The 11,556-nt window shown below is 32.7% G+C and overlaps 1 protein-coding gene across 2 annotated transcripts; it reads left to right on the top strand.

Moving 5' to 3' along the window:
* The first annotated feature begins 371 nt into the window (after positions 1 to 371).
* On the top strand, positions 372 to 9,901 carry LOC143052725 (uncharacterized). 2 transcript variants are annotated; one of them, XM_076225836.1, is made up of 3 exons: positions 372 to 392; positions 3,848 to 4,067; positions 9,221 to 9,901. In XM_076225836.1, exons 2-3 carry the CDS (start codon positions 3,873 to 3,875, stop codon positions 9,542 to 9,544), a joined length of 519 nt encoding a protein of 172 aa, XP_076081951.1. In that variant the 5' UTR covers positions 372 to 392; positions 3,848 to 3,872; the 3' UTR covers positions 9,545 to 9,901. The 2 variants fall into 2 exon arrangements, with proteins under 2 accessions (XP_076081951.1, XP_076081942.1); XM_076225827.1 differs by lacking the exon at positions 372 to 392 and adding an exon at positions 723 to 1,065.
* Positions 9,902 to 11,556: the final 1,655 nt, after the last annotated feature.

Below are 11,556 nucleotides of genomic sequence, written 5' to 3'. Positions count from 1 at the left end.
TTATGTTGTAGAGAATAGTTTTTGTCAACAGTTCTTGGACATTCTTTAACAACTTGTGGTAGCTTGTTCCATAGAACTATTCGATTATGGGGGGGGGGGGATAGGAAACAGCCATTTGAAACCGTCGTTTGTAGTAGAAATTTGCCGAAATGTTCGGTTATATGTTTTATTGTTCTGGTGTCTTTTGGAATAATGGAATAAGATTGGAGTAAGTGACATATTGTGTATGCGACATCACATTTATTTAAATTAATTATTTAGTAAAGTTCGACAATTTGAAAACACAATTTATTTGTATAATTATCATAAACGTTTGTATTATCCTTACTAGGAACCCTATAGTCGGTGACACTCCTAAATTTTTTTGGCAGACAGACAGATGTCATAGCGCAGTAAGTAACAAAATCACACAGGACACAAAAGTCCAAATTAATTAGTTCACATTCATTTGACGCCACTCAGATTTGAGAAGATTAAATCTTATATATGCAGAAATTCTGATGATATGTGCTATATCTATTATGGAAAATGAGAATTGATTTTAGAATTCTAAGAGGAATTTATTATATGAACAATATCTTGTTATTACTATTTAATTCCCAAACTAAATGCTAGATATCGGTTATTTCATTGTCAATGAAAGCTGTTCTTGTTAAATTTAGATCAAATTTAAAGGTAGATTTAAGATAAAATATACAAGGAAAGTTAAAAGTTCATCGACATGATGAAAATTGAAGGAAACAGAAATGAAAGGTTATATAAGCATACAGATATTTCCCATTAAATAAATGTGCCAAATACTTCGACAGTAATCAAGTTTAATCAGTGAAGAAATAAGGCACGGGGTGTTACGTTGAGCAGTTATGCTGATCAACCCAAGTATTTGACGGACGTATTCTACATCGTTAGAAGGCAATACACACAAGGGAAAGTGATCATTATTTGTACAATTAGTTTTAACAGAGGTATAGGTAAAAGAGAGTTCATCTTCAAAGATAACAGTTACATGTTTGTATCTTCACGTGCTGAGGTAATTGGCATGCTTAGCAGCAAAATGTAAAGACGGTAAGTTATTATAAAATGTTTATTTTTGTATTTTCTTTATTAACTCGGCATGCTGATAAAGTTTTTATGTATCATGTATACGCGTGCCACATAAACCCAAAATTTATAAATTTATTATTTCAATGCCAAAGGATCACTACCAGTATGACTTCTACTTGAGATTTTGTATTTCTTATTTTCTTATATCTTGCAAATTTTTAGCGTTTTGTCTATGTAAATTTCATAACGTTAGAGATCGAGTGTTCCTGATGAAGATCACTTATAGAAAACTTGCTACATTATTTATTATTTACTCTCAGACACATTATATTTTATATGTCAGAGGACAAATTACAAATCAAACAACTAATGACAGAATAGATAGGTAACTAATAACAAAAGTTTATCTAAAGATTAAAAAACTTATTAGGTACATGACGAATATATCCGGATTAATGTAGATAGTTTCTTGGTAAATAAAGATAAATTATGCAATTATTGACAGTGACATAATGACAACGTCTTTTGCATTTTCTATACAGATGGATATGTTATATGATAAATTTGGAATGTATTTGGTCCGACGTGCAGTGATAGTAGTATTATAGCATACATGATTTATAGATAATGATATTCAAATCGTAGCATACGTTATTTTTGTTACACACGAGCATAGTTGCAACGATGCCTGCTTACAATCATTATAATTTTAAAGGAAAAGTTTTATGATTTTGCGTAGTTTTTGGAGATGTTAGTGGCTACTTGGACACGATATGAAATGAAAAACAACAAATCTGTTTTTTATGCTCCATTTATCCATAGTAATATGTTTTCTGGTCTGTGCGTCCGTTCGTCCGTCTGTTCTTCCGTCCGTTCGTTGTCCGTCCGTCTGCGTCACTTCAGGTTAATGCCAAATTTGAGTTTTGATCCCCATTTCACGGTCCACTGAACTTAGGTAATGAAAGTGCAACTGGGGCATCCATTTACTATGGACACGTTCTTGTTTGCATATTATAACTAAAAGTTATGATGTTTTAAATGAGTTTTAAAATTAACACATCAAAAATAGAGTTCAACATGTATGAAGCATCGAAAGTTATATTGTTTTTATTGGTATAAATATTTGATTTTGTTATCAGTAAATTAAAAGCAAACTAAATATTACTAGTATGTTATATACATATACACATTCATGGATCTACAATCTGTCGATACCTGTAACTTGGCATTGCACAAGGTCATGTTTTTCTCTGGCTGTTTATGACGTCTTTACACATAATCCATTGGATGTTGGATGTGTACGGATCGATAGTTTAGTCTTAGATGCATGATTTGTTTTATCAGTTGTTAGTGGCTTTGAACTAGCAGTCAGATAACTGCGAGTACTCTCAGATCTGTTCCTACTGTCTTTTTTGTCGGGATGTACAAGTACCCGACCACGTCCACTTGTATTTTTGTCCATCTGATGAGTTAAGCCTTTTTTAACTGATTTTTATAGTTCGTTCTTATGTTGTACTGTTATACCACTGTCCCAGGTTAGGGGGAGGGTTGGGATCTCGCTAACATGTTTGACCCCGCCACATTATTTAAGTATGTGCCTGTCCCAAGTCAGGAGCCTGTAATTCAGTGGTTGTCGTTTGTTTATGTGTTACATATTTGTTTTTCGTTAACTTTTTTTATATAAATAAGGCCGTTAGTTTTCTCGTTTGAATTGTTTTAAATTGTCTTATCGGAGCCTTTTATAGCTGACTATGCGGTATGGGCTTTGTCCATTGTTGAAGGCCGTACGGTGACCTATAGTTGTTAATGTCTGTATCATTTTGGTCTCTTGTGGACAGTTGTCTCATTGGCAATCATACCACATCTTCTTTTTTATATAGCATTGATTCGCAGACATGTTAGTCCGTATCTTTTTGTGTCTATCCGAAATCAGAGGCCTGTAAATAAGTGGTTGTGGTTGGTTGGCTTGCTGTATGACCCATTTTGTTTTACGTTTATTTTTTCGGTATATATCGGGTAGTTTTGGTCCTTTTATTGCTCAGTTATGACATAGGGTTGGCCCACCGTAAAATGACCCTGTGGTGTAAGGTTGATACATGTCTCATTGGCAGTCATAACGCATCTTCTTTCATTTTATATTATAATTATGCTAGAAGTAAAAAAAACACAGAACCAAAAATAAAATAATAAATTAATGAATAAGTCTTGAGTCTGTTTTATAATAAGAAAATAAATTTGGTATCGTGACAAAATCGGTTTTTAGCAGGGACAGGGATATATCCCTTATTATTTGATTACTTGAGAAGATTGACGTTAATGACAGGCAATTATTCTTTTGATTCGACATAAAGAGATGTGGCATGAGTGCCAATGAGACAACTCTCTATCCAAGTCACAATTTGTTAAAGTAAACCATTATAAGTCAAAGTACGGTCTTCAACACGGAGCCTAGGCTCATACCGAACTCCATTTAACAAAAAAAGTACAATTTGATTGAAACGGTCACGTATATAGTCTCAACAAAAATACAAACCTGAACGAGACATTTCAGTAATTGTTCGCAAGATGGTTTGTAGTCTTCCATACGCCACCACAAGACAAAGGTACAAAATAAATCTTATGTTTCATTTCTTTTTAGAAGTTAAATGATTACAAGTAGATAAAGATTGACTTAAGTAAAATAAATATAGAGAGACACTATAAGTATTTTGCTGACATTTCTTATACTTCGTAATGATAATGATAAATATATTTGCTAATAATTCAATTAGCCCAATTTTCTAAGTCTTCATTTGAATTTCAGATAACGTAAAAATGTAACTTGTATAATGAACAATAATATAATTCCGCTGAGACACTCTAGTTTACCAGGGGATGTTCGACTGCCGAAGCGATATGAACAACTAGAGGAAATGACCAACGAAAGGAAAGGAAGGTTATCTTCGACTAATGCAGCGGACGAAACCATGAGTGAACGTCTGGATGATTTATCTCAAGCTATGGTTTGGGTAAAACATGAACTTGTGAGTATATAAAATTGAAAATGGAAATGGGGAATGTGTCAAAGAGACAACAACCCGACCATAGAACAGACAACAGCAGAAGGTCACCAACAGGTCTTCAATGCAGCAAGAAATTACCGCACCGGAGGCGTCCTTCAGTTGGCTCTTAAACAAATATATATACTAGTTCAGTGATAATGAACGCCATACTAAACTCCAAATTGTACACAAGAAACTAAAATTAAAAATAATACAAGACACTATCTATTTATTTGATAGATATATAGTATTGGTACTACTGTTTAAACTGGTAGGGCCTTAGTTTGGTAGAAGTATAGTCTTAACTTCTGTTATTGGTAAAAAAAAAAAGATCGTTCCCAGTGTTCTCTTTGGTGTCATTACTAGATTTTACTTAGATTTTTTTTTTGAAAGCGTGGAACAGGAACCATTTACCCTACCATTGACTGTTGTTCACCAATCAAATGTTGGGGGCATGTTACCATAGCCTAGATGATTGGAGCATTTAATCTCTTTTAATTTACAGTAATTTGATTTTATAAATTTATTTTCCGTTATTTGATGTGCCTGACTTACACAATATAACACACGCAGGCAGTTAATATTTGCCGCTTTTCTTCTCTTCCTGCCGCTTCTCTTCTCTTACTTGTCACTCAGAATTTTTTGAAATACTAAGGCTTTTCTACCTCAGGCATAGATTACCTTAGCTGTATTTGGCAAAACTTTTAGGAATTTTGGTCCTCGGTGCTCTTCGGCTTCGTACTTTGTTTGGCCTTTTTGACTTTTTTGGATTCGAGCGTTACTGATGGGTCTTTTGTGGACGGGACGTGCGTTTGGCGTATATACTAAATTTAGTCCTGGTATCTTTGATGAGTTTATTTGTTAGAAATAGCAAGAAACTTCAATAAAGACAGAATCTGAAAAAAGATTTTTCATTTGTATATCTACATCACATAACATAATTACAGTTGGGTATATGATTTAAGTGCCTGTCAATGTTACTAAAATTGATGTGTATGTGTCTTTCTTATTGTTTTTTGTTGTTTGAAATATTGTATGTTTTCAATTTGTTTGTAAATCTAATCGACAATGTTTGTTTTAATTGTCTAAATCATTGAACGTATGTAAGAAATGGAACCACATATGTTTAACAAATATTTCTTATAGATAGATCGAACTTGCATTTCAAATGTTTTTGAAAGAAAAGTAAAATCACACAAATACTGAACTACGAGGGAAATTCAAATTGGAAAATCCCTGATCAAATGGAAAAATCAAAAGCTCAAACTCCTCAAACAATTGTCATATTCCTGACTTGGTACAGCCATTTTCTTAAGTAGAAAATGGGGGATTAAACCTGGTTGTATAGCTAGTTAAACCTCTCACTTGTATGACAATTAATGAATGTAGACAGTTAAAGCTTTGGTAATCCTAAGGTTTTTTCACCGAGCAACATTGAAAAAGAATTAAAAAGATGCACAATAAGAGTACTGCCTACGTCTATGATAGATTGGGCGTCTATTTTATTTTAATATTTTCCCCAAATAAAAAAACAAACGTATCGACCGAGTATTCAACATAATTTCATATGCATGTAATAAATCAAGCCAGCGGGATGGACAAAAACAGACAATACAAGGGTATAGCTAGGCGAACCAGTTTAATCTTGAAATGATGACCCAAAACGATTTTAAATATATCCTTAATGTAAATGTACTGGCAATGTATACATATCTAAAATATGGCTTTGGTAACGAAGTTTCATTCATGAATTATTGCGGATTTAATAGTTATTCTATAGTTTAAACATACTTATATAGTGGATTCATACCATACTCGCAATTATCTAGAAACTTTAAAAATTAACATTATTAAAAACTAATACGCAAAAAGTATTTTTGATATTTGATATATCATCTATGTGACTTGTGACTTTCTTTCGCACAATTATTTACATAACAGTTTTAAAATGATAATAGTGTCAAATGATTGACGTATGGCCGGTGATAGCAGGAAGTTCTCAAAGAAAACGAAGATAAAGTTCAATACACAACAACATAGCAACTGCACATTATTCAAATCTCTTACGGTGTTATCTTTTGTTTACTTCCTGTTTTAATTGTTATCCTATCAGTAAACTGTTATAATTTGTTTATTTGCAAAGCGTCTACACCTCTCTGCCATTTGTTGTTGTTAACTTGATACGTGACATTGGATTATAAGACAAAAAACTTCTCAAATTTCACAAAATATAGGCTTAATATGATTTGATGGACTTATTCCACTTATTCCACTAAAATAAAATAGAGGAAATTTTCAAAGACCATTGGATTCATTATTTTTGGAGTGTTAAATAACGCTTTGGATATTAAATATTAATGACCATTTGTACGTGCTTTGGTGATCCTAGCAATTCGAATGACAGTTAAATTATAACTGTTCATCTCTCTACACTTCACTTCCGCAAAATCTTATCAAAAAGTAGCTTTCTGGTTTTATGAAATGGTCTTTTGAATGTTCTGATTGCAACTTTTTTTGCTGCAATTCGTATTAAGCCTTCTTTTTTAAAGAAAACTGTAGATGTTCTAGATATGCTTACTGTGTCAACGTATATTTGATATTTGTTCCACCTAACAGAAGTTCCACTGGAAACTTTGTTATAAAAAATGTCAGAATACCTATTCCTGTTGGAACAAATACTCTATACTATTTATTCCGTTAGGAACATATACTGTAATATTTATTCCCGTGGAAATAATATTCTAGAATACCATATCCTTTTGGAACTTATATTATGAAGAAACTTATAGTCCGTGACAACTGAAGCTGTCATCAAATGACTAAAGTTGTAAACTATCTCCTTGACAACATCTAGGTTCGTTCGACAATATATTTTATCGACAGTGTAAATGTTTTTCAAAAGGACACAAATTGCACCCCTTTCATAGAAGACGTGTCCTTGTAAAGTTACGAATCATAGTTTATGGCCACACCAAGGAAAGTCAGATCCTTCTAAATTTTATTAAATTGATAAAACCAATAATTTTCTTATTATACCGCTGAAATCTGCCCAGGGGAACTTTATCAAAGGATTTAATATTTATAAACAGCAGTCATTCTAGATTTAGATATTTTATTTCTACACATGATAAACTCAATAAAAACGTTGACAACAAAATGACCTTTAATATATCACTAGAACACACCCGCGAAATCGCGGGCATATACAGCTTGTAGACTGTTGTAGGATGATTTTTTGTAAAAGATATTATGTATGGAGAATTTCATAAAAGGTATCAAAAGCCCTCTCCCTTTTTCCAAAGTCCGATATTTGTTTCCTTTCTGTTAAATTCAATTTTTTCGTGTGTCTGGCCTCAGACCACAATTACTCTTCTCCTTTGCTACAATGCTTCTTTTGGTAAAAGTCAAATCAAATTAACAATTTGCACCGTTTCAAACATGAAATAAATGTAACTGCTTATATATAGACCATTATTAGTCTAATAAAATATGCTTCTAGGACAATCCATCAGTGTTTTCTTTTTCTTTTGAGAGCCTTATTAACATGCCAATGGTAGGATATGAATCATGTATAAATGACTAAGGTTAATTTGAGGGGTGGTCGGACGGGTCCTGATCCCGAAATCCCGGGCTTAAAACCATGAAATCCCGAGATGCAGAATTTAAAGAAATGCATATCCCGAAATTGAAAAATATATTCCCGGATCCCGTAAGGATCAATCCCCAAATCCCGAGCTTAAAAACACCCGATCCCGACACCCCGAAAAAGGTCCTGCCTACTTCTAATCTCTACCTTACTTTCATTTTTGCCAAATCACTATTTTCCCTTTCAACAATAAATTGTTATGCCCCATTTATGGGCATTGTGTTTTCTAGTCTGTACATCCGTTCGTTCGTTCGTTCGTCCGTCCGTGTCTGTCCCGCTTCAGGTTAAAGTTTTTGGTCGAGGTAGTTTTAGTAAATTTTAATATATATGCAAGTGGTATGACCCCTTAAATAGTAAAAATTTCAAAGAAAACAGTAGACAGAATCAGGGCCGACTTTCTATACTAACATGTGTATATATGTCTCTGTTTACATGTAGATAAACGCGAAAAATAATTGTCTTCTCTAAGGAGGTATAATAGTTGTGGTTCTTGCGATCTAAACACCATGATATGAAACGCGAAAAATAATTGTCCTCTCTAAGGAGATATAATAGTTGTGATTCTTGCGATCTAAGCACCATGATATTGAGAACGCTCTGAATGGCTTATTTTTTTCAATTTTTGTTATCCATCATACGATTGGCTGTACTTGTGTCAAATGTTTTACTTATTTTAATATATATACAACTGGTATGACCTCTTAAATAGTAAACATTCAAAGAAAACAGTAGACAGAATACAGAGAGTCTCTATATATTAAAGTAGTATAAACGCGAAAAATAATTGTCCTCTATAAGGAGGTATAATAGTTGTGGTTCTTGCGATCTAAACACCATGATATGGAAAACGCTCTGATTGGCTTTTTTATTTTTCATTTTTGTTATCTATCATACGATTGGTTGTATTTGTGCATCTTTAAAGGAACCGGAAGTCTTATCTGACTAAAAGTCAGTCCGATGACGGAATCATATCCGGACTCCTTTTTTTGTCGTTTTCTCCCAAAATAACTCAATCTGAATAATCATAAGAATGGATGACAAATGCGACTATGCATGTTACCTATAGGACACAGAGGCATGATGATTGATTTATTGTGGAAGGAAGAGAAGCGACACCCAAAATGAGGTCTTCTCGTTTAATAGTATAGATGCACATACGTATTTGACTAAGGAGGTTCATGATGTCATTATCATCAAGGAGTCCCTTGTATAATAATAACTGTTTCAATTTGAGTCGACGACTTAAGCTCACGTGACATTAAATAATACAATACAAACATAACCTTCTCAGCGTCCTTTCTTATAATCTTAGCTGCTAGCGTAATGGATGATCGTATCAAATTTTAAACAAAATGATCTGAATCGGTTGTACGATATAGATCTTCTATATATGCATGTAATCAAAACATACATTTATATTTTTATTTTATAATATCATATTTTATCAACAATATTTTGTTATCATCTTGATTTAAAAATGTATTTCCAGATACTGTTACGACAGCATGATATTTTATTAAAGAGACAGTTTAGTGATATTCAAGATACCATCAACTCCTTACATAGATGTAAACATAGAAGTCAGAGACACACAAGTTCAAACATGAGTCTTCACTCAAACTGTAGCAGCATTGACATTTCATTGGACAACTACGCTGTTAGAACGTCCAATAGCATTACTTTATTGAACGACGACGAATGTGATGACAATTTTGATACGGAAATGACGTTTAGACCTCGTACTTCATCAATGAAAACAACAAGAGATTTAGCGGCTTTAGCTCGAAGAAGGGGGAGCAAAGATCTGATTTAAATAAACTTAAATTGTCTTTATAATGATTGTTGTGTGCATCACATTGATTTTCCAGCCTTAGTCCAAGACTTTACAAAATTGATATTTGTTTGGTCATTTAGAGTTTCAAACCCATTTTCGATACTAATAATTCAGTATGGATTAACAATTTGAATTTGTGGAACTGTATAATATAAGGATGCATCTACAAGATAAGCACAGCATGGAAACTTTTGAATGGATCTGAAATAGACGTAATGAAAAAAATAGTCAAAATAGTGTAATTATGGGTACCCTCGCGTTATTTATCATAACTCTTATGTGTCTTCGGTAACTGCAACGTCATCCATATCAGAATAAAGGACATATTCCACTGTGTGTGGCATTTATAGTAAAAAAAAGCTCTTGCAACTGACCAAAACTTATATCCAATACATCGCTAAAAGTTAAAAGTAACTGTAAACATATTAAATATAAAAAAGAAGATGTAAATTAGTTTATTAACATAAAATAAAACACCTGAATAAAAGAAATATGCTGAGAATTTAAGGTATACGAGTAAGGTTAAAGCAAAAAAACTATCTATAATCAAATTCTAGGCATACACAGAAAGTACAAGTATGTAAGAAAACAGGAAATCAATAATCAATTTGTAAAAAAACAAAAGATACCTTTACCAATGAATACATTCTGAAATATACAAGACAGTAATGTTTGTATTTGATTTGCATGCATCGCAAAATATATTTCATTATATGTCGAGACATCCTAAAATAAGCATTTCACCCATCTGATGAAATCTTATGACCAAAGATTTTGCTTATTTTTTAACTTTCTTGTCTTTCCTCTGTACTGACCAGCCTACTTATCACACTATTCCATAGACCAATATGAGTAAGCCTCTATGTTTTTCTTTGCTTTTGTCGCCTTTTCAAGTTAATTTATCGTTACGCCCTGTTATTTCTCTTGCACGCACAATATTCTGAGCCTGCACTCAGTTCCAAATTTGAAATTAATTTCTGGCTTTATCAACAATTACGGTCAATTCTATTTCAAACAAATCTAGAAAGGAGTCTACACTATAGGTAAGAATTTAACTGGTCTGTAAAATGCTACACTCTTGAATATTTTTATCTTGAAAAAGAAAAAGGAAAACGTAACACGGTTGAAATGGTGCGAAATATTTCAGATGCCTAAATCATTTTGAGTTACCTTTCTTGTAAAGACCAACACTTAGTATAGATATGAAACTCGAAGTCAACTAACATATTTTACAAGTGTTCGAAGTATTGTTTATTTAAAGGTACAGTTATTTATGTGAAATCTTCCAGTTAACCAACTGTTAGTCCACAAGATATAAATAAAGGGCTGCGCTTTAGCGCATGATACGCCCGTTGCTCTTTTAACTTGTCTTTTATGCTTTAAATGAATTTATATGATCAACTAGAAATAGTGTGAGCCCTGTCAAATACCCCCCCCCCCCCAAATAATAAATAAAAACGCACAAAAAAATTGGCACTATTAAGGCTACCTCAAATTTAACTAAGTTTGTTGTCTTTAATTTTTCATCCATACATAAAATTTTGTGAAAGTGTTAGTTATTGTCCCAAAATTGGAAAAATCCCCCCTTTTTTAAGCATAAAAATTCATAACACGGAAATGTAAAATCTGAAATTTATAAAAATTGAAAGGGAGCTTACATCAATAGATATAAACAATTCACCAAAGTTTCATGGACATTGGTGAAAGCCTTTTTGAGTTATTGTCCGAAGTGTTAAAAATCACCCTTTTTTTATGAATAAAGCCCCATAAATCCAAAACTTAAAATCTGAAATTTAAAAAAATTGAAAGGGAGCTTACATCAATAGATATAAACAATTCACCAAAGTTTCATGGACATTGGTGAAAGCCTTTTTGAGTTATTGTCCGAAGTGTTAAAAATCACCCTTTTTTTTATGAATAAAGCCCCATAAATCCAAAACTTAAAATCTGAAATTTATAAAAATTGAAAGGGAGCTTACATCAATAGATAT

Source organism: Mytilus galloprovincialis, chromosome 1 (assembly GCF_965363235.1).
Source record: "Mytilus galloprovincialis chromosome 1, xbMytGall1.hap1.1, whole genome shotgun sequence".
Lineage (NCBI taxonomy): Eukaryota > Metazoa > Mollusca > Bivalvia > Mytilida > Mytilidae > Mytilus > Mytilus galloprovincialis.
Note: the sequence above shows the minus strand (reverse complement) of the source record. Positions and strands in the feature narration are given on the sequence as shown.

What these genes read in the sequence shown, in the direction of transcription:
- LOC143052725 (XM_076225836.1), top strand. Translation starts at nt 3,873, where the DNA reads ATGAACAATAATATAATTCCGCTGAGACACTCTAGTTTACCAGGGGAT. An exon ending in TTTGGGTAAAACATGAACTT is followed by an intron (nt 4,068 to 9,220) that starts GTGAGTATATAA and finishes ATGTATTTCCAG; the next exon opens with ATACTGTTACGACAGCATGA.